Source organism: Polypterus senegalus, chromosome 1 (assembly GCF_016835505.1).
Source record: "Polypterus senegalus isolate Bchr_013 chromosome 1, ASM1683550v1, whole genome shotgun sequence".
Taxonomy (NCBI): Eukaryota; Metazoa; Chordata; class Cladistia; order Polypteriformes; family Polypteridae; genus Polypterus; species Polypterus senegalus.
Genome location: NC_053154.1, coordinates 276,842,335 through 276,867,103, shown reverse-complemented (window position 1 = coordinate 276,867,103; position 24,769 = coordinate 276,842,335). Strand labels below are relative to the sequence as shown.

Below are 24,769 nucleotides of genomic sequence, written 5' to 3'. Positions count from 1 at the left end.
GTAATGGTCATAACTGGAAGCAGTTTTCTCCATTTACTGTAATGGAGATGAGCTTCAACGCCGGGGCGGAGTTTAGTGTGACATCATCACGCCTCCCCGTAATCACGCAGTACATAGAAAACCAGGAAGACCTCAAAAAAGCGCTGAAGAAAACATGCATTATATAATTGAGAAGGCAGCGAAACAATAAGAAGCGGCGAAAGTGACATATACAACCATATTCATGAGTTCTGCTACTGAAACAAAGCACGATGTAAACCTACACTTTAAATTAAGTTCATAGACAGGCTGCACTGGCGTTTGTAATTTAGTGCCTGCCCATATAAGGCCGTCCGTCAGCGGCAATCCAATAGCAAACTGCCACGGGTAAATATTCACGGGTGAAGGACTGTGCTTATGGAGAGGAAGATGAGATGGTCAGGGTGGTGTTTGACACAAACTCAGCGAAACTGCGAGAAAGTTTTAAGTGCCAGGACTAAGGTAACATTAAATACAGCCATGGACATAGCACGAGATGGCACCAGCACAGCTGGGAACCTTCGATGCATGTACACCAAGTGGCTCACGTGAACTGACGCAGTGCACAGATAAAAGGCAACAGTTACAAAGATGGCTGAACAAAAACCGAATTACACAATTGAAAAGGCAGCAAAAAATATGAAGCGTCTCATACATACAAGCATATTCATAAATCCAACTACTGCGGAAACAAAGCACACGTTGGAAAAAGTCAATGTCCCGCTAAAGGAAGACAGTGTAAAAACCCGTGCATGCAGTGTGTCAGGTCTCAGATAAAGAAGAAGACGAGCTGTTTATTGATGCAGTAAGAAACGAATGAAACCTGTCATCTTTACAACGATTGACAAACACGGAATGTAACTTGAACACAACACATCCTACAAATACGAACCTGATTGAAAGAAATAATGATAATCAAATCCTTGATGACAGCAACACTCAGTAACACTCACAAAACAAATACTGTATATTGACAGTCATGTTACGTTATTTTTAAAATGTTCCCTTTTCTTTTCTAGCTTTTTAACACACTACTTCTCGCTGCGATACGCGGGTATATATATATGTATATATATATAACCCGATCTACATACTCGAATAATGGATACTTTATTCGCCATCAGTGATTGTTTTGGTAAAGCCATACTCAGTGTATTCATTAGATGAACGGTAAAAAAGTAAGAGCGAGGGGAGGATGACTTATTGAGGCATGCAGGCTGTAGTGCGTGTCAACTCTATCTGAATTGCGCGATCACATTTGAAAAAATATATCTTTTCAAGTTCTATTTAGTCCATATGTGTCAAACTCAAGGGCCGGGCCACATCCGCCCGGCGTGTAATTATATCCGCCCCGAGATCATTTTATATACTGTATTATTGTTATTAAAGCCCGGTATATGAAGCGCTGGTAACACAATAAACTACAGATCCCATAATGCAGCGCTTCAGCTGCCTTGCCGAACAGTTACCGTTAATCAAGTCTACCTTAAGATGCTGCAAGTTATTGCGAAGCTAGCTCACACGATGCTGAAGAGAAAAGTTGATTCTGAAAATAGAGCCTTTAAAAACCGATGGGAGGCTGAGTATATGTTTACTGAACCCGTGTGTCTCATTTGTGGAGCTAATGTGGCTGTAATTACAGAATTTAATCTAAGACGGCACTATAAAACAAAACATCAGGGTAACCTGAAAGACCTGAATGCAATGCAGAAGATACAGAAAGCAGAAGAATTAAATAAGAATCTGACACTTCAGCGGACGTTTTTACCCGTGCACAATCACAAAGTGATTTCAATTGAGGCTGCTTTTATGGGAGACACAAATGCACCAGTGCAATTTGCCCCACTTTCCCTATTACCAAGTAATGTTAAACCAAGTCGTCACTACGGTGTTCCCAAATACACACTTTGCTGATAAACTGAGCGCACTGAGTTTGCATGGCGCTTTGGTGACTTTGAAGAACAAAAAAAGTCCGTCTACATGCGGCTCGAACCTTGTGCATGTTTGGTAGCACATATCTGTGTGAGAAGCTCTTCTCAGTGATAAAGACTAACAAAACAGCACACAGGAGTCGCCTCACTGATGAGCACCTGCAATCCATCCTGAGAATCTCCACAACACAGAACCTCACACCAAACAGAAACGAACCTGTTGCCAAAAAAAGATGCCAGGCGTCCAGCTCTAAAATGACATATGAGCAAAGACAACTGAATGATTTGATTTGTTATTGCTGAAAGGAACACATTTTATTTATATTTCTAGGTTTTGTTATGCAGCATGTTCATATTTGAATTTGTATAATTTTGACAGGATATATTTTTATGGAGAGCAAAATCTTTTGGGATATTTAAAATCTAAGTTTATTTTTATAAAATATAAAATTACATAAGAGTAAAGAAATTTGAATGTTTGTTCTTTTAATGTTTACTTTATTTCTAACTTGTATAATTTAGACAGGATATATTTTTATGGAGAGCAAAATATTATAAGTTGTTTAAGGTTTGAGTTGATTTATTCAGGAATAATATTCCTGTCTGTTTTTACCATTCCTACCAAAGATATTTCTGTCGACTAAATAAAAATTCCTTCTATTTAAAATTTAAATAGAACTTGAACAAATACGATAGTTCATAATATCCACGCAGACTTGCACGTAAGAGCGGGTGTCATCCGTTTTAACAAACAGCGTATTGCACTGATACGAAATAGCTGTGTGTGTATATATGTAGATATGTATGTATATGTATATATATGTTTATATATGTGTGTGTGTATGTATATATATGTATTTGTGTGTATATATGTGTGTGTATGTATGTGTGTGTATGTATGTGTGTGTGTGTATGTATATATATATATATATATATATGTATTTGTGTGTATATATGTGTATGTATGTGTATATGTATAGATATGTATATATATATATGTTTGTGTGTGTGTGTGTAAATATATTTATATTTATTTATATATATATATATATATATATATATATATATATATATATATATATATATATATATATATATATATATATATATATATATATATATATATATATATATATATATATATATATATATGACAACAACACTCATCACTCACAACAGTGAGTTTTTCCATAATATCATTTAATGTGCACAATTCAGATATACAATGAAGTAAAATAAAAACAATTATTATGCAATACATTGCATAATATCAATAGACCGAAAACAAACATTCTTAAATGCTTCAAAGATTAAAAAAAAAACAAAACTGATAAACTAAAAGCAGAATAAACTACGAAACATCAGTGCATTTAAAATAATTAAGTTTTGTATTTTGTTTAATATTATTAAATGTTTGTTGCTTCTTTAAAAAAAATACATAAAAAAAAGCCTCAACAGCATCGTAACAACCTTTAAACCCAGACTTTAACAGGCTAAGGTGCTAAAAAAGTAGCCTGATGGTTCACATTGGTAGTGGTAAAATGCTTTGTATTTTATATATTGTGTGATTTCAGTCAACACAGTAAATTCAATTCCATTCAAAAGTGTGGTATCACCAGAAATTTTCATGTTTTTAATAGAAATTCATATCTTTTGTATCAAGATACCATTATATTGTTTTAAAAATAAAGACAAGGCATTACTAGTGTGAATAATGGCCATTACTGCTTGAAATGACTACCTGCTCTCCACATTGGGTTACAAAGCCCATTTTTTAGCAACAAACACTACAGTATTCTAATGGTAAACTCCCTTAATTTATCCTTAATTAGTCATGTTTACACGCTAACTGGTAATTAGAGAAACCTTTCTATCTGCATTAGCACTTCCCTGACCTGTTATCCTGTTTGTTTATTAAAAAGTATTTGCATTCCTAAAGTTCAGTTCTGGGTTCAAAAATGGCAGAAGTCTTGAGAGAAGAGGGCAAACTGGTTCCAACTAGTATAGAAAAATAGAGGGAAGGCTGAGATGGACAACTGCATAAGAGATTAAGGACATCAGAATCTGTAGTTCTAGAAATATAGGAAATACCTTACTGGCCCTCAGCTGATTTTTTTTTTTTTAAATACAAGCCAAATACCATTGTCATCCATGGAAAAGACGATTCTGGGATGCTAGCCTTAGAGGCAGAGTTTCAAAGAAAAAGGCATACTTGAAACTGGCAATTGGACTGAGGGTAACTTGAAAAGTGAGTCATGCTAAGCATCCCTTAGTCACCTTTTCTCTGTTGCAGACGAGACATCTGCAGACAACTGAGGACCTGTAAGGTGTTTGTTTCTCAAACTACTCTCTGTGATGTTTTTATCCTCTTATGCAGTTGCCCATCCCCTTCTTTTTCTATCCTGGTTAGATCCAGTTCGCCCTCTTTTAACGGCATACAGTGTGTTTAGATTTAGACACATAATCAGTTTAAGGTCACGTTGTATCAGAGAGTACTTAAAGAAAATGTGAGCTCATCTGTCAAAAGACTAAGCCATAACTGGACCCTGAGGCAAGGAAAGTGACTCGTAACACTCCGCCAATTCCATTAAAGACTGGCTCGAAAAGAACAAATGGTCAGGTCAAAGAAAAGGACTATAAAATGCTGCAGTATAGTGATATGAAGCAGGTAGAATGTGTAAGACAGCATCACACAGTTGAAAGAATAGACCAGAATGTTTTCAAGTCAATATATGAGTCTGATAGACAATTACCAGAAGTGACCACAAGAATGGGGCAATACCAACCTTCTAAGCTAGGGCTGCACTTATTTTTCCAGAAAATTGAGTAAATGATTAAAAAAATAAATAAAGTTCACATATATTCATTAAATGAAATTACGAGCTGGCTGATGTTCTCTGCTCCATTTTTAACCTTTCCCTCAGTCAGAGTAAACGTTAACATTATACAATGTTATTGTCTGTTACACCTGCCTTGCACTCTCCACCTTGCATTTTTAAACTTCCACTGCAATTTTATCACTATTTAATTAATATTGTTTTTATCAGTATGCTGCTGCTGGAGTATGTGAATTTCCCCTTGGGGATTAATAAAGTATCTTTCGATCAATCGTCCCCCTTGCTAAAAAGAGCCCACCCACATGTCTGAATGACTACAGGCTGGTAGCACTCACTCCAAGCATCATAAAGTGTTTTGAGAGAGTGGTGCTGGCCCACATCCAGAGCAGCATACTGGACACACTGGACCTCCTGCAGTATGCCTACTGGCCCAACAGGTTCACCTCAGATGCCATCGCGGCTACTATACATTATATTCTCTCCCATCTGGAGAACAAAGACTCCTACATCTGGATGCTCTTTGTTGACTAGAGCTCCGCCTTTAACACAGTTATGCCCCATAAACTGTCTGCACTTGGCCTGCACCCCACCCTCTGTGACTTGGTCCTAGACTTTCTGACTTGCAGGCCCCAGTCTGTCAGGATTGGTAATAGGACTTCAACCACCATTGTCTCAGACACAGGCACCCCACAGGGATGCGTCCTCAGCCCCATCTTCTACACCCTATTCACCCACGACTGTTTCGCCACCTACGACTGTTTCGCCTCTCACAAAATAACATCATCCTAAAGTTTGCAGACGACACCACAGTGATAGGACACATCACTGGTTGTGATGAGGTGGCCTACAGGAGGGTGGTGGACATTCGAGCGTCATGGTGTGAGGACAACAACCTTACCCTAGAAACAGACAAGATGAAGGAGATGATAGTGGACATGAGGAAGGAGAGGAGACCTCACCGGCCACTGTTCATCCGAAGGCTTGAAGTGGAAAAGGGTGAGCAGCATTAAATACCTGGGTGTCTACATCTGTGAGAACCTCACTTGGACACTTAACACCACACAGCTGGTCAAGAGAGCTCAACAGTGGCTGTACTTTGTGAGGAGGCCTGAGGAAGTTTGGTATGTTGGCTAAGATCCTCTGCAACTTTTACAGCTGCATCACCGTGTCGTACGGCACCACTACTGCTATGGACCTCAAATGCCTGCAGAGAGTGATAAAGACTGCTGAGAAGATCACCAGGACTCCACTGCCCTCTCTGCAGAGCATCTACAACTGCAGAGTCCGCAGGATAACTCGGGGACCCCACCCCCAACACGAACTGTTCATGCTTCTACCCTCAGGCAGTAGGTATAGAAGTATGAAATGCAGGACTTCCATGCTAAAGAACTTTCTTTCCCAAGGCCTTTAGACTCCTAAATAACTGACTGGAGTTTATAACAATGGTTCATCTCATTCTATCTACCTCACACAACTGTATTTGACTTGTCCATCACGCACCTACCTGCACATTACACTTTATATTTCTATTCTGTTTTTATACTTTATGCTGCCTCTGTTACTTACCTATCTGCTACTTATTATTTTACTTATTACTTATTTATTTATCTTTATCCATTGGTTTTGTCATTTGGTGTGGACAGCAAAGAAAGAATTTCATTGTACAGGGAAACGTGTTTTCTTACTGTGCACATGACAATAAACTTTGAACATTGTTATTGCTGAAGATCAAATATTCATATGTGCAGGTATGTTGAGGAACACGCAACTTATCATTGGGTGTACTTTCCCTTTTATAGCACTGTACTTCACCATAGGTATGGTGTTTCGAGAACTGGCTCAATGTTTAATTTCCACTTCACACATGTAACCTTTTCCTAATTTAAAGTTTATTTTATCTCTGACTTCTTTGCAGTGCTGTTTAGTCTTTGTTTTTACAGCTGTCCTTCAGATTCACTACCTGAATAAAAATTCTTTAACTGGGTTTGCTATGCAAAAAATGTAGCAGTTGTTTCAATGTTTCATTGGTGGATCTCAGTTAGAAGGTAGTTTCATCCTAGTTTTAATCAGCCTGGCGATTTGATTTCGCCAAACTTAGGAATCATGATTTGTAAATGAATCGATTTCCCCCAACCCCCTACTGAATATGTATTCCATCATTTGAACTTCATGGGTCAAAGTTACAAATACAGCTAAGAATCTGTTCTTATCACAAAAATCATTTGGACCTTCAATACCAATATTTCCAAAAATGTATTTGTATATTTGAATACAATAATTGATAAAGGAGTGTTGAATATAAAAATGTGTTGAAAAAAGAAAAACTGCTGACAAACCATTGTTGGGCTAATAGTTTTGTAAGCTTTTTCACCCCGTAGGAGGTTGTAAGTTCAAATCACCGAGGGTGCAATTCCCAAATAGCACAGTTCAAAGTCCTTACACTGTTTAAACGAGACTACAGTAGTTTATGAATGTAAAAGAAAGAGGTTTACTGTATATGTTAAAACAAAATAAAATGAAAAATCATCAAAGATGATATTATTTATCAGTTATCAAATGAAAGATTTCTTACATTTGTGATTTGCACAGTGAGAAGGTGTTCACATTTTTGATGTACAGGCTTTTTATAATACTCATTGGAGTTTGTCCGCACAAAAAATAATTTTACTGTTATATGTGTTTTAGACTTTTTTTCCCTCCAACATACTCGGTTTTAGGGTGACCTTACGTGCAATTAAACTGTTCGTTTTCCAACCTTTTAAAAGCATTTTTAATAATAATATCACATATCTTAGCTCTTTTGTTTACTTAGGAGGTGAACACTTTTTGCCTCATGGATCCAACCTCCTAGGTTTTAATCCTGTGATTGTGTGCGTGCGTGCATGTTATCTTCTGCATTCCAAACTGAATTATTTTAGGCAGCACCCTTTCCATCATATTATACCCATTACATATACAAGTTATCCTGAGACTGTCCAGGTAGATATCTTAGTCAAGTAAAAAAAAGGCCAAGTGAGGAATCGCATAAAACAAAAACAGTGAGTTTTTCTGGTTTGCACATATGTAAACCATGACAGGAAATGTGTACACATTATATGTATTTGAGAGAACCAATCATGAGAGTGTCAACTAGTGGTGAATGGTAGTCTAATACAGGCTTGAATGTTTCCTGGATATATAGCTGAAACTGAACAAATTCTTAAGTATAGTAAGAAATCTCCTGTATAAGGAGAGAGTTGTTGAACCTGGCTGCCACCTGATGCAGGAGTGCTTCATCTGCTTCACAGATGCCGTTATTCCAATAGAAAAGCATTGACAGTGAAACATTGATGAAAAAGAGCATTAAATTTAAACTGAGCATCTTGTAGCTTTTAGAAAAAGTGAAAATAATATATCAAGTATCTGTAGATTGCTTCTGCTTTGTATTGACACTCTTGTTTTCTGCCAGCAGTAGTGGTCTGGCTTCATTGACTCTTTGTGACTAGAGTGAATTATCCAAAAACATAAAAAAATCGAACATAATTCTTTTAAACCAAAAATAAAATTTAGAATTATTGTATTTATGATTTATGGTTGATGATCCCCTGCGCATCCTTTAGGATTCTTACCCACCCTTTCCTTCAGACTGTACACATAAATGGTTTTGACCTTTAAAATCATTTGTTTGTCCTGACAAGTTTGAAAGGGCTAATTACCGTAAATTCCTGGGATGCTTAACCTGGGAATTTAAAGGTTTCTATGTATGTAAATGACCTCTGCCTGCTTATTGTCTCTGCTTGACAATATTTTGCAGACATCCTTTGAAGAGGAAATGATGAGTTAAGCTGAACTGAAAGTAAGACTGTTAGTTTAAAATGAATTCATCAAGAACACGTGGACACAGTTGGAAAATTGTTAAGGGTAAATTTCGCACAAACATTAGGGAGTTTTTCTTTACACAGAGAAACATAGACACTTGGAATACGCTACCAAGTAGTGTGGTAGACAGTAAGACTTTGGGGACTTTCAAAACTTGACTTTGTTTTTTAGAAGAATTAAGTGGAGAGGAACGGAGAGCTTTGTGGGGCTGAATCGCCTATTATTGTATAGATTGTTCTAATGGTGTAGATGAAAGCTTTAGTACCTTATTTGACTAGGCCTATCTTATTTATCACCAAGTGAATTGTATGTTGACTAGATATCTTTGTGCAAATTCACCTTTATCTGCAAGCATCTATTTTTATTAAAACAAAAATAGTTAATGTAACTGTTCAATTCTGTTTGATTTGCTTACAGCTTAATTCAGTTTCTGAATGATCTGAACACTTTACAAATGATACAATGACGAGTCAGTCTGACCCATGCTGTCAGAAGTGATGTTAGAAGCTACATGAAAACATAGCACCACTTTATTTAACCATTTTTCCTCTTTAAAGACCCTTTCACAACAGCACTTTCTCAATATTTTTTAAGCTTTGATTCTAACTTGGTGTAGTATAAAAACACTGTCTTTGGATTCAACCCAAAAAGTGACATGAACTGACCCAACCTGACCGCGTATTAAGCAGCAAGGGTGCTGCCCTAAGATTACATGATGTGCAGACAAAGGTGCTTAGAGTCTAACAATTAGATCAAAGAAGTTAGTTTAAAGAAGTTTTAATGTCAGCAAGCCTTTCAGCCCAAAACACCTCCGCCATATTAAGTTGCAATGTTCACAAGCTCCTGTCAATGCTTTATTGTTTTTTTTTTTGGTTTTTTTTGCTGTTGTCCTGAATGGTTGAAATTCAATCCTATGTAACGTGTGTATTATATGATTTATTTTTATCTCTTGGACCGTTGTGTCAATATTTGAAAACACTTAACAGTGTTTAGAACTTTTGCTTATGTTTTAATGTTTAAATTGTGAAGACAGCACTTTACTGACCTATGTATGTCATGGCCATATCCTTTAATATAGACCCAAGAATTTTAAATATAATTTGTTGTATATCCAAATAATTTTTACAAGTTGTTTCAATGACTAATGCAGTAATCCATTTAAAAGTAACAACTATACATTAAGAATCAACTTAACTAAACAGCAAACTAGGTATATCATTTCAAGATCGCCAATATATTTTACTGGAAAACAATAAACTAGGAGGTTTTAAAAAGTAATTAATAGAAAGTCAGCTGTTTTCATCTCAAAGTGATGGGCATCATTCTTTGACTAAATCCCAGGTAACCAGCAATCCAATCTGGCATTAGATAGGCATGTTTCCATTTTATTATACAGGATTACTAATCAGATACAGTGTATTTTTGTTTTAGGTTACAGAAGTTCGAATGATGCTTACAAGTTGAGGAAGTCGGTCATTAAGCTATATTTGTGTGCTACGGGTAGTTTCAGAATTCTGTTGTCAATATTCATAAGGCTAATTTGTAACATTATACAACTTAAAGAAATCCATTTTTTAGCCTGTAGTTAAAACTGAGTGTAAGGTTTGAGTACACACTGAAAGGCTGTGCTTTTCTGCTTATAAATTAGGCGAGAGTACATTCATAGATGTATGTAAGTAGTCTACCTTTGTTTAGGTTTGTTTTACCTTTTAAATTAGGACAGTGAAGTATACCAGAAAGTATCTATAGCCAAAGATATTCAATGTCCATATAATAATCTGACAAAACCAAAGTTTAATTAGCATACCTTAACTGTACATACTCAGTGGTTTACCATAGTTAATTTTGTCAAGTGAGTCTTGGTAGAATGTTGAAACCTAGATGTCTTCTTTTTGGATGCTGATAAATGTTAAATTCTGCTTGACATTTTTTTTCTTTCCCATGATTTACAGTACTACTGTTTTTTTACTATGTGCATTCTTCTAAAATACCCATTCAATGGTATGAATGCAAATTCCACATGTGTGTTTAAGGATATCTATCTTTTCAGAATGGATGGACTTCAACCATTCATCATATTAATATTGGTCAGTAATTATATGATGATAAAATTGTTTTCACTCAACTGCTCCTTCCTGTATTTGTGATTTAGTACCTTTGGTTCTTTTCAGTTGAGGCATTTCAACCTGCGAACTACTTGTGAACTGCCATTTAAATAATTTTAAAAATGTCCTAAATGGAGTTGCATAGTTTACCGGTACTGGAAAAGTACTGAAAACCCCCTTGTGAAAGGTATCTTATGAAATTAAGATGGTCTTGGTAAAAGGACACAGCTTATGCAATTGTGTTATCACTCCATCATGGTTGACACATTCTGTTAATAATTTGTCCCTGAAAAAATTAGTTTTCCTCTGGGTACTCTATTGTCTCAGTGGTTTGGTCTGTGGTGTGCTGTGTCTCCTCCAGGGTTGGTTTCTGCCTTATGCTACTCTAACATCCTGCTCTCCTGCAGCCAATAAAGAATGTGCAGAACGAAGATGAAACCAATGGCTGATTTGAAAGTACAATAACAGAGTAATGTGCAATAAATTCTAAAATTAAAATCGCCTTTATAAATGCTATGTAAGGAAAGCACCAGCTAACTGAACCTTTGTAACATGAGACAAAATGCCTCAGATGCCTCTTGTAAAACTGAAACCAAAATCTGCAGAAATGTCATGGCAGAACATGTTGGCTTAAAGATAAACCTGTTAATGAAATGCAAGTTATGGCTGTGATGGAGTTAGTTAGAACACCAGTCAAAAAAGTATGTTATTCAGTTGATTAAAAGAAAGTATATTCATGTTTACTTGAAATGCATCAATAGTGGAATAATCCATCTTCATAAAGCAATATCAAAATCAATATCTGTGCATTAAATTGAGAAGTTGAAGCTTTTAGTGCCATGATTTCCTAGGATGTTCTTGTCTTTGCTGTCTTCACATCATGGTGTACACCTGTATTTCTTTTTCAATGAGTAAAAATAAAAGTAGCCATTTTATGCTACTGTTAAAATTTAAAAGTACTAAAAACGGTATAGCCAAAAATACTTTGTTTATTTGAAACATTCAGTTTAGTTACAAAAAAAAATTGTTACTTACTCCATGTACTTTGTAGAGGAGGCTAAGAAAAAAATTTTACCCCGCTGTTTTCTTGCAGAAGGAAGAGAGAGAACTTTATGACATAATAGAACTCAATATTGAACAGTGCTGTATACCAGCAAGTAATGTGTACAGAGCCGCAAAAAAAATCATTTTGAACGAATTACTAAATGGATTATTTTTATTTTTTTTTCCCCTGACTCATATCTTATTTCAGTAGCTATTTATTTTCTTTTAATGAAGTTTAGTGAATTGGAAGAGCATAGCCAGCCAATATTTTGTCTGTTCCTTGCTGTTCAGTGCTATTGTTGAGTAGATTTTAAGTTTACCTTTTCTTCTGTAAGCGTTTCCACCATTGACTCTGGAATATCACATTTTCAGAAACAAATTACATAAATCCATTCTCGTAACTTCTCCTGCATTTGAAACTTGTTTCAGGACTCCTCAAAAGAACTGTTTCAACCGCAGAGGACTTCCAACTAGCTCCTCTTCTGGTTCACTGATTTTTAACAAACACCTTACAGTTCATTTATGGCTCACTGAACTGTATGCCAGGAAAACAATATGGAGGTCCATAATAAGAACTGGACAGCAGCAGGGAAAAATAATAACAATCTGTTTGAACAAATTAATATGGAACGGGACCTTGTACTACTGAAATAAGAGTCGTGGAAAAAAAATAAAAATGATCTGTATGAGTGAGTTAATTCGTTTGACTGAGTTACATAATTTTAATGAGTTAGTAATTCGTTCAAACGAGTTACATAACTTGTTTGAACGGATTTATAATTTGTTAAATGTAAAGGTTTGCAGGAGTGACTTTTTTAACTTGAAAATTCACCTTTCCCTTTGATTTGTTGGTGAACAGTCCTGTGTTTAGTTCAAAAGTCCCTTTAGAAACGTTCCCTTACTGTTTATATGCATAATAAAAATTCCAGAAGCAACAATGTAACAGTACAGTATTTTAGCATAACGTTTTAGCACGTTTTGAGCAAGCAACTGGATAACCAACATGTGGATTATGAGACATGAGTAATGGTAAGTGTGTTCTTTTTTTTTTTTCTTTCCCCTTCCTTCCATGAATTCTTTTCAAATTGTTAGCAATTGTACTGCACTGCTCACTGTTGAACTCTGTTTTGTCATAACCTTTTTCTCCATTCTACGTAAGAAAATTAGATTAGAAATTTTTCTCAGCCACCAATACAAAGTACAGAGTAACATACATCAAATGTACATTTTGGATTTTCCTTTAAGCAATTAAAAAAATTCCTTTAGTTTTTCAGGATAAGGCAGCTAAAAATTTAATTCTTAGACTCAAAATGTGAATTATTAGGTAATTTTATTTGACAATACTCTGATTCATGCTGCTGAAAATGTGAATATATATATAATTTTTTTTTTTTTAAGCTTACTGCAAATGACCTTCAAGAGAATATTGGGAAGCTGAACACCGCTGTGGCTTTTATGATCAAACATTCTCAGAAATTATTCCGGGTTAGAAACATTGTTTTTCTTTTTTTCCCCCCCAGTGTAAATGTAGGTGATCCTAATTTTAAAGTAAGTTAGACTATATTTATAAACAGCACAGTGTAGTATAAAAAAATATCAGGTTTTAAACCATAGCCTAAAACTTGTTAAAAGGGGGCCCTGAATGAACTGGCAGTGCCAGAGTTAATTAATAAATTATTAAGGGCATTTATGCAAAATCCAGTACATATAGAGGAGGGAATGGTATTTGTCCTCTTTGATTCAAGCACTGATGCCACTTTTGGCAGCGTAAACTGAAACCAAATGTTTTCTTTATGTATCGGTGTCTCACCACAATGTAGTGGAATTTCAGCAAAACAACATAAGTTGGTCTTTCTCTGTAAACTACACATTTCAGTTTTTGCTGCAGCATTACAATGGAGTTTAGTTTTGTACTTTTGCTATGTGTAAATTTCTTTCCGATTTACACTTGTTTTACAATTAATGTCTTTCTACATGACTATATATACAGTATGTATTTGTGTGTGTGTGTATATATATATATATATATATATATATATATATATATAATAATCCTCTACTGATCAAAAAATATCTAAGTCCTACTCCTGCCGATTTGTAGATATTACTCTAGTGTTCTTTAAGACCTTTTGGAAAACTCAGTGCATTAATCTAGAAAGAGAGCTTTTAGCAGGACAATCAAATGCTACCCCACTCTCTCCTTTTAGGTAATATTGGATATAGTAGTGGTTTGATAGAGCCCTATATCCTTAGAAAACATTTATTAATTCTTTCCAGATTGATTGTAAAGCTCCACACATCTCAGGAATGTATGTTGATTATGCACTGGCAGGATTTACATGCTGATGATATCCCTCTAATGAAAAGAGCAAAGCTTAAAAAGATTAACTTTGGGGTGTCTTAAAGCACACCACTGTTATTAACTAAAGTATTCAAAAACTAATTATAATTATCTGTTAAATAGGGTGGAGTTAATTAGATTATGTACTGTAGATCTTCATGTTCAGTTATCTTTCATCCAAAACGAGTGAAAGTCTCAAGTTCAGATTTCCATTCAGGCTCTCCTCTATACACTACTATACCTAACCAAAGTCACTGTTAAATATACAGTTATACGTTTATGTCACTATACATACAGTGAAAAGCATACCTAGGCATTATGAAATGCTATACAAAAACAGCTCTTTGATTGCAGGAAATTGTGTATTACATCCATAACTGCATTCATGTTTAAACTCTGTGTATCTCTTGTAATGTCTGTTTTTGTGTTGCTCAATTTTATAGGCACCAGCTTACATACGTGAGCATGCCAGACATCACTTTGCAACCACCAAAGGTGTTCAGTCTAAGGTATTGTTTATAAATTTAACACATATTCACCAATGTGCTTGATTAGATCGGAAATAATCTAAGAGTGTTGTCATTATGACTCTGCTTATGTTATTCCCAATTTGCCACTGCTTTTTTTGAGCTAGACTGTAATGTCTTATTATTTTGGTGATCCAATTTTCATTGAAGGAAATAAAGGAAGTGCATAAAGAAAGAGGAAGTATGCAATTTAATAGATAAAAACACCATCCCATCTATTTTGTGAAGAACAATAATCTACTAAAAAGCAGAAATGACTAAATGAAACCTGAGTGACAAGTCAAGAATGGCAGCAGTCTATACACAGTCCAAAAATAGAAAAGGCAACAAAGAAGATAAGCTACCAATGTCACCAACCACAAGCCATCTAGTCACTCAAAAGATTGGTGACTGAAAGTTGTTTCTTAAAGCACCTTTGATCTTCAGTGCTGAGTGCTCAAAGAAGAATTGATTTACGGAAAGAAGATTTGCAAGAATCAATACAGAAATAGAGGGGCTTTCTAGCGAGTGGTCAATGCATGCTCTGCAGCTGTGCTACCTAGGAAAAACATCCACTGCTGAATTGGATTAAGAGAAAGCGTGGAAAGGTCTTGTAACCAAACAATGTTGTCTGAGAGTGGATTATATACAGAGAAGATTAATGAAAAAGAGTTTGAACCAAAAACAGAAGGGACAGTGAGGTGGACGATTCCAGGACCATTTAGGGAACGGTGGTGACAGAGAAGGTCATTGGACAAGCCAGTTGTAATCAATTCACAAGGAGTAAGATATTCTGAAACTGATGGAGAAAATTCAGCTGAATATGGCAATGATTGGGGTTATTGGAGGTAAGCGTGATGTTCTTAAAGGTAGAGTATTCGAGAATGGTTTCATAATGTTACCACATTAAATACAAAGGCTGTCTAGAGGCTTTACCCAGTGCAGTAAACACTGTTGCCATTGACTTTATATGTGACAAGAGGGAATGAAATAAAACAAAAAGTGAATGAGGAGAGAGGGGGGATGAAAAAAGCATGCCATATGTCCTAAGAACTGATCTAAATTGAAGATAAAGGAGAAAAGAAGAAGAAAGAATATAGATTGTGAACCTTAATGCTTGCAACATCTGGAGTCCTGAATTTTAAAAGATACTACCCAGAGTGTTAATACCTAAAAGAGACTGAGGCAGAAAGTAGATGGGGTGTCCAGCAATATACAGCGCATGATTGTGAAAATTGAGGCTTTGTACATGCCATTTGAGGATGGAACCTAAATGCTTCCTTACCCAGTACTACATCTTCAAAGTATATGGGATGAAAGGGGCAGAGTTAAAAAGAAGAGGCTTTAGTCTTAAGGAGAAGAAAGAGATACTACTGTAAAGAATGGAGGAGAAGTAAGGTTGTGTTCAATGAGAAGCCAAGATTTGGGATTAGCAGGACCATTGAGCCGGATGCCTAAAGTATTGGCTGACTGATAGAATTCAAAGTCTGGAAGAGACCTTGCTCCCAACAGATTTGCCTGGGATCAAGACATAATTCTTACATATATAAAAAAAATCAATTGAACCAACTTGTGATCAACTATGAGCATGTCAGTTTTCTGCTGATAGTGTTTGTTTACTCAGCTTTGCCGCTATATAATTGCAGTTAATAATATTGCTGTTAAGTGAATATGTGAATATCTTAATTATTCTGTTTTCCTTTTTTATTTCTCAAGGATGACCTTGACCTTCTTCCTCAAAGCTCCATTGGTGCTCTGCCTGCTAAAAGAAATTTTATTGATTCATCCGTTTGCCCACAACCAGAGGGTACGCAGCAACATACTGAAGTGGCTTTGAGAGAACTCTTTGCCCATGTAAACAACATGCCAGAGTCTGCTAAGAAAAAAAAGATAATTCGACAGGTATAAATGTTTGACGAGTACAGGGTTTAAATCCTAGCCTCATTTATGTGCTGTTTGCGCTTTCCTCCTTTGAGTTTTTCTTTGAGTCTTCTAGCTTTCTTCGCATACTTAAAAGATGTGCACATTAGTTTAACTGCTTCGTATTAATTAGCCCAGTATGAGTGAGTAATGTCTTCAGTGGAGTCCAGCATGTGAAAGGATTACACATCCTTGATATTGAAAGAAAGGAAGGACAGCCTAAAAGCACTATATTCAAATAAACTGAAGTAAATTAGACTTAAATGTATAACATGCTTAAGTGACCACTTGTAAATCAGCTTCAGACTGTCAATCAGTTCCATGTTAGGTACACATTTCTTTAAAATTGAATGCAGTATTCCTTTAAAAAAATACGTTTTCATTATTATTTTTGAGAACTAGATCTCTGCACTTAGAAATTTTGACACTTTATTTTGAAATGAGTTCTGATTTTTTCAGTGTTTTTATGTTTATTTTTTAGTTCAATAAACAGACCAGCTGTAACACTCCAGTGTTTGATGTACAGACTCCACCAAGGAAGAAACATGCACGATCTCGTTCATTTGGAGGGCTTATTAAGGTTTCTGTACATTTTTCTTTGTGATGGTTATTTTTTTATCAATACATATGTTTAATCATTATGTTGTTAAATATTTATGGAGAAAGAGTGCACTAGTCCTTTTTGTTTATGAACAACAGAGATGTACTAGATTGTGAACACTATCATGGAGTTTGGTTAATGGAATGCTTTTAATTAAAAAAAACCTTTAGGTCAGGTAATCCACTTGAACCCAAGTATGTTTGGAGTTTTGCCAGTACAGTAGAACCTCAGTTCATGACCATAATTCATTCCAAAACTCTGGTCGTAAACTGAAGCAATTTCCCCCATAGGATTGTATGTAAATACAATTAATCCGTTCCAGACCATACGAACTGTATGTAAATATATATATATTTTTTACGTTTTTAAGCACAAATATAGTTAATTAAACCATAGAATGCACAGTGTAATAGTAAACTAAATGTAAAAACATTGAATAACACTGAGAAAACCTTGAAAAACAGAGAAAACTAACACTGCAATAGTTCGCGCAATAGCGCTACCAACCGCTGGCTAAAAGCACTTTTTTTAATGAGTTTTAAGCACAGGGAAAAAAATGAACATTTGAAAAATTCTGTAATTTAATAAACCACCAAGAAAAATAACATTGCAACAATGCACATTACGAACAGATCGCTGGAAACAGAAGTGAAAACAAAATCAAGCCCAGTGCATTTTTTAACTACCTTCCTACCATAATGCGTCCAGCTCTCTCTTGCGCTGCCTGTGTGACTGTATCTCGCGCTGCCTCTGTGTGTGTGTGTGTGTGTGTGTGTGTGTTGCTCTCTCTCGCGCTGCCTCTGCGTGTGTGTGCTCTCTCTGGTGCCGCCTCTGTGTGTGTGTGTTGCTCTCTCTCGCGCTGCCTCTGTGTGTGTGTGTGTGCTCTCTCTGGCGCCGCCACTGCGTGTGTGTGTGCGCCCGTGTGCTGCCTGTGTGTGTGAGTGTGTCGCTCTCTCTCACTCGCTGCACAGAAAATGCACAGGGAGAGATTGAACATGTACAAACCGAAAGGGAAACTGGCTTGTTCGTATACTGAGTGTGTGCTCGTGAACTGAGGCAAAAGTTTGGCAAACTTTTTTGACGTATACCGAGATGTTCGTGAACCGATTTGGATGAGGGTTCAACCATAAAGTTTGGGGTTGCTGCTGGATGAGGTGTTGGTGAGACCATCAGGGGGCAAATTACCCTGTGGTCTGTGTGTGGATCCCAATGGCCCCCAGTGTAGACATTTTCACCATTCTTCAGATAAGACATAAAACCAAGGTCCTGACTATATAGACATAAATGATCCCTGGGCATCCTTCGCAAAGAGCATTGTGTTTTCCAAAGACCTGGGTAAATTTCCCATCATGGCCTCATCCGTTCTGGCCCCCTAATCATTCTCTGTCTCTAATTGACTAACTGTTTCTCTCACCCCTTCACTTTATAATAGTTAATGTGAAGTGATTGTAGCAGTGTAAAATGGCAGGTGTACTTTGGTGGTGGTTGAAGTAGCTCTCCATTGTCTATGAAAAGTGCCTTTGAGTAGTTAGGAAAGTGCTATGTAATTGTAATTAATTGTTGTTGTTATTAAGTTGTGGGGGAAATGTTGTAGACAATATGTGTTCTTTATCAAAGTAAAGAAATGTTAGATGTGATATTTATTGTTTTCAGCAGAAATGATGAGAAAGTTATATTCTGCATTTATATAGTATATCTGGAAAAGGAATTCTATAATGTCCCAGGGATGTATTGTTCTGATGTCTAAGGAAGGGAACAATTCCAGAAAAAGTTGTTAAAAGTGGTAGAAATGTTTTATTGGGGATTGATAACAACAGTCAAAACTGCATGTGTAGATGTTTAACATACACATAAATCTACATCAGCTTTAAAGTCTTACCCTTCACTTTTTGCCTTTGTGAAGAACGGGCTTAGTGAGGATATCAGGACTGCTATTTCTGAAACTTGTTGTTTTCTGATGTCCTTGTGATCATGGCAAGAGTCGAAGAATTACAACACTAGATGACTGAGTGGCTGGGGCCATTGGAACAGGGAGGACTGAAAGTAAATGTGAAAGTCTGAGGTCATTTGAAATATCAGTAGGAGGAAGAGGAGAAGGAAAAGACTGTTAATACAAGATAAAGTGGGCTTAGGCTGAATAAGTAAAAGAGGTTTAAATATTTGGGGTCAGTTATAACCCAGAGGTTGATGGACTGTGAAGTGGAAAACCAATGACAGAATAATGAAAGAAGAAGAAATGGTGGGTGGTTTATAGGCTGGGTTTGTAAAAGAATGCTAAGCAAAGGTATCAGTCTACTTAACAGCAATACGACAAGTGTTGACGTACAGTACAAACGGGCAATAAGGAAAAGACCAGAAGAGAAACTTGAAAGAACTGAAATGAGTTAGGCTTTGAGTATCACTATGAGACAGTTTTAGGAATGAAGAAGAGAAAGCCGGGAGAAGCTTGACTGAGATGCTGTAAGCATGTGGTAAGGAAAAACAAGTGGGAAATGACTGAGTGAGGACACCCGTTATACAGTAGGTAGAAGGTCAAAGGGAAGACAGAGGCTCACTTGGGGGTACTGTGTGAGGAGGGATATGAGGGAAAAGGATGTGAACAATTTAGATAGACAAATATGGAGGAGACTTGTCAATTCACCTGTATTAAAGAAATAGCAGCAGGGAAGATGATGATGATGTGTAATTTCTCTGTGTTCTTTTCTCTATATTAGAGAAAGGTTTTGGGAAATCAGCTTCTCATAGAAAAGAAGAGCAAAAACATTTCGCCAGGAACAACGCCTTCTAACACTGGAAATGTAGGTCAAAAAGGAAAAGAAAATTCTCCCTTGGCATCAGTAAGTACTTTAAACTTTATAGTAGTATATTATTTATGAAACACTGCTTTTGTATATACACACATTTGGTATTTTTTTTAACTTTCCTACTTGAATGCTGTAGCTGATAAACAATATGCGCAACACAGAACAACACTGGTCAGTCTCTCAGTCAGTAAATCACACTTTTGGTAGTAAGAGGAACATAAAACAGGCATCAAGCAATGTAATGAAGTGCTTAATGTATTCCTGAAAACCATAAAATCCATAATATGATTTAACATATTTTAATAGGTTTTATGGAAGTACACACAAAATATTTTAAGACCTAAATGCAACAAAAGTAACTAACAGTTGAAAACAAGCATGTTAAATGGTTTAAAGGTAAAGAAGTTAAAGTTCTAACATTTTTATACTGTATATAGGGCAACTGATTGTTGATTTTTAGATAAAATTAGAAGCTTTTATCTTTTGAAATGTTATAGAATTTGTTATTCTCTCTGCAGTTTTAAACTTTATTTAATTTTACTGCCGTACAATGTAAATAATCCAGAATTATGTATCCCTAAAGAAATTACGTCTGTTAGCCTTTATACTCTCACTCTCTGCATTGTTTCACTACTGGTGCACCATTTGTGGCCTCAGTTATTGCATTTGACCGATCCTCTTTCATACATGTCAAGAGAATATAATGGTTTAATTTAAAATAAATGTACACACTCTCCTAGAAATGATTTGTAAATGTTTTCTGCATTGCCCTTCCAAATAAACACCTCACTGGCTGCAAATGTTTTTTTTTTTATTCCAGCCTTTCTTTCTGCACAATAAGTGTATTTATATGCACTTGCTCATTTACATTTAAACTAATGGCAATTTTAAGGATATAACGTTACTATGAGTATACATGAAAAATGAAAAGATTGTGATAGATGTGTAAGAGAATATGATGAGACCAGTAAGGTGGGCAAAGACAAAAGATTAAAAATTAGACGGCATTAATGAAAAAATAAAACATAAATTAGATAAGCAGATGGAGAAGCAGTTCCCACCTTCAGGATGGTCTGCAGCATAAGCTGGGTGTGCAGACAGATGGAGATGAAAAACAAACTAGACATTTGAACAAAAAACAATAGGGATATTCATTTAACCATTTCAGTGTAATAAAAAATAAATTAATTCTGACAGGAAATATTGCAGTAATTTGGCAAAAGTTTTCTCAAGCAGAAACAGTTCTTACACGGAATTGTGTTTTCAACAAAGCAGCAGTCATCGTGGCAGAGAAAAAGTAAATAATGCTTTCATCAACATGATGGATTTGTGTCAGCATTTGTGAAATTCCTAAGATCGTTAATCTGAGTAAGAGGCAAATATTACCTAAGAAACTTTAGATTTCATGATATGATAGGCAAGGCTTATCACAATCTACGCAAATGCTACCAAGAGACTCTTGGAAGCCGTAATCCAAATGATGTTACTTAATTGCTGAACGCAAATGGATATTGAAAAATAACATTCTGAAGTCTTACATGGAAATGTAGTTTGATTCTTTGAAAAGATCGTAATTATATACACATTTTAAGTAACAAGACAAGGGTAAGTCTCAACAAATCACTGAAATAATTCCGACATGTTTAATCAATTTGAGGACTACTTTTAAAATAGGTATATAAAGATAGCGTTCTTTATTAATAAATTTGCAGAGGTACCCAAGCACTGCCTGGAGTGAAATGAAGTGTTGGTGTAGTTATTAAATAAATTCCCCAAAACATTTTTGCGCTAAACCAAAAGTTCACTGCTTAAAACAATTTTGACAACCTGTGCCAAGGTCAAAAAATGCCTCCCAGGATAGATTTCTAATAAAATGAAGTTGTAATCACTAAATTAAGCTCCCCCAGGGGGAAATTTTTACAAATACAACATAGTCAATGGTCTTCACCTATTCAAATGAAAAATCTGTGCAGGATTTTGTGGAGATGGGTTCAGTGGTGTGAATTTGCATGCCACACAAAAACACATTTAACTTTATATATTTGATATAAATATTGAATTATTGTCCCAATGTATTTGTTTTATTTTTCTTGCTTTTTACAATTTAAAATATCTACTTAGTTCAGTTCAGTCTCTGCATTTTCATTAATTCACTTTTTTATATAAAACCTGAAATGAAATTGTTGGCTACCTATTGTATTTTAGAAAATATATGATACCCTATAACATTAAATTGTAATATACTTACATAGTTTCATTTTCCCTATTCTGATCATCATGAAGTTGAATTGATAGATAGATAGATAGATACTTTATTAATCCCAAGGGGAAATTCACATAATCCAGCAGCAGTATACTGATACGAAGAAACAATATTAAATTAAATAGTAATAAAAATGAAAAAAAATTAAAATAAAATTAATGTTCGCATTTACTCCCCCGGGTGGAATTGAAGAGTCGTGTAGTGTGGGGGAGGAACGATCTCCTCAGTCTGTCAGTGGAGCAGGACAGTGACAAAAGTCTGTCACTGAAGCTACTCCTCTGCCTGGAGATGACACTGTTAAGTGGATGCAGTGGATTATTCATGATTGACAGGGGTTTGCTTAGTGCCCGTCGCTCTGCCACAGATGTTAAACTGTCCAACTTTATTCCTACAATGGAGCCTGCCTTGATATGGGCAATACAGCTGAGCACAGGCATCTTATGTAAGAAACTGAAACTTTCACACCTAGGATTAATGACAAAACTCAAATGTTTGTATGGATATGTATAAATAAGCACATCCTGGAGATTTGACATTATCGACAATAAATCAGATAACATCATCTAATAATTACAAAGTAAGTAAAGTATGTTCTGTACGTAAACATCTGTCCAGTTATCAACTTTATTGTAGTGAAGTGCAAGGTTGCCTCTGTACAACCTGGGTTTTTATGTAGTTCTTAAGTCGCTGCATTCCACCATCACTATATTATACATTACATCGGTTTCATTTTTTAAATAATTTTCTTCATTTTAGGAATTCTTTTTTTTTTAATCTGCTTATACAGTATACTTGGAAGTAGCAAGGTACTGGTATCTATTTGCCACCAGTGGGCATAAGATGGGAACAAACATGGCACGCAAACATTCCCCCACTTGTTGCTGTTAGTCAATTAACCCAGCACCCACACATCATTAACAGAGTACTCCAAGGAACCCACACAGATACAATGGGAATAAGCATACTAGAAAAATGCACCATTTGGTCTGGGACCTAGAGCTATTAGGCCATACTGCTAACCATTGCACCGCTGTAATTTCCTTGCTCCTTTCCAGTAAATCAAGTTTGCGTTTTTTAATATGTAAAGATTGTTCCACCTGCCAGGACCTTTCCTCACCATTGTTGTTCTTAGAAGAAGGGTGCTTTCCTCCATTTAATCAATTCACACTTGATTAAATATAATGGAATATAAAAAGAAATAGAAATGACATGCTCCCAAACTGCATTACCCTTAAACTTGTTGCATTTCATACACAACTGTTGTTAGCATTGGGAGGCTTCTTAGTATGCAATATTGTGGGGTTTTCTTCTGGTGCAAATAACCCTAAATTGCAGTAGATAACTCTGGAGATAATATGGCACCAACCTATGCTTAAAGCCATGATAAAAACAGTGAGGTGGAAATGGTGGATTAAATAAAAAAGTTAAATAGGATAGACAGGAATCAAACTCTAATTTCTTGGCATTCGACTTCTTGACATTGTGTGCTTTGCCGTGCACGCTGAACTCATTCAATAGGCAAAGCTTGAACGTGTAAGCAAAAGCGTGAACCATCCAAAGCTTTTAGATTAGGTTAATCATAATTTAATCGCAACCTACTAGTGTTCTTTTGAGTTATTTTTTTTATATATATTTTATTTTATTTTTTCACCTCCATCTCTGGCACACACCTTGTAAGTACTTCATGCTTGTATTAGTGGATTAATAAAGCACCATTTGTATCTTAATAAAGTGCATTACTGATATGGACACTGTGAAATAACAAAAGAAAATAATACACATTGCTGGATTTCTGCTGAATTTAAAGATTTTTTTTCTTTCTTCCCTAGGAATCGTGCAGTCATACAAAGGTTTCTTTCACTGCTCAGGAGTCAACAGTTTGATTTTTACATTACTTGAGTTTATAAATGTGTTTATTTGTATGTTTGTTTGTTTTGTTGATTGTGAAAGACAATGCCATTGAGCCAGTGTAATGTTGGGTGCGTGTATATATGTATGTGTGCATTTTTTAAGTCTACTGTACTCTCCGTGAGTCCCTTAATGTGATAGTGAACTGTTGTGTGATGTCTTGTCACTAAGAGTATTCCAGTTTGACACGTAACATGGACAGTTATTAGTAGCCTTGTTGTGATGCACTGGAATGTTAAAAGGGAGTTTTATAACACAACAATTGTTTCATTCACTGTAAATAAAAATTGTTATATTTCTGTGAACAAAACAAAGTAATTTTCCTAAAATTTTAAAAACTGGAGAGGAGAGAGGTTGGTTTTATTTAAAGTTTTCTTTTTAAGAAATATTTTAGTGGTTTAAACTGTAGACAAGCAAGGATCCATTTAGTATACTAGGGAAGTCTTAATTAACCAAACTTGAAATGGTTTTGATATTAAAGTGTTTGCAGTTTTTTAGTATTTATTTTAAATAAAAAATATATTTGGTCCATGAAACAAAAGATGTGAAAGTTTTTAATGGTTGTGTAAGTTTGTAAGAAAGATAAAGGATGTAAAGTAATACAGAGTGATTTATAAGTCGTAATGTGCAAAA

The 24,769-nt window shown here is 35.6% G+C and overlaps 1 protein-coding gene across 2 annotated transcripts in view; it reads left to right on the top strand.

Annotated features, from left to right (window-relative positions):
• Positions 1–24,461, top strand: part of arhgap19 (Rho GTPase activating protein 19) — a 62,806-nt gene extending 38,345 nt beyond the window's left edge. Inside the window, exons 6-11 of one of the 2 annotated variants that reach the window (XM_039775001.1) lie at positions 13,192–13,278; positions 14,578–14,643; positions 16,357–16,542; positions 17,042–17,140; positions 19,876–19,998; positions 24,058–24,461. In XM_039775001.1, coding sequence (XP_039630935.1) covers positions 13,192–13,278; positions 14,578–14,643; positions 16,357–16,542; positions 17,042–17,140; positions 19,876–19,998; positions 24,058–24,111 — 615 coding nt within the window. In that variant the 3' untranslated portion in view covers positions 24,112–24,461. The remainder of the gene's footprint in view (positions 1–13,191; positions 13,279–14,577; positions 14,644–16,356; positions 16,543–17,041; positions 17,141–19,875; positions 19,999–24,057) is intronic. The other variant, XM_039775004.1, reaches the window with a different exon arrangement.
• The last annotated feature ends 308 nt before the right edge of the window (positions 24,462–24,769 follow it).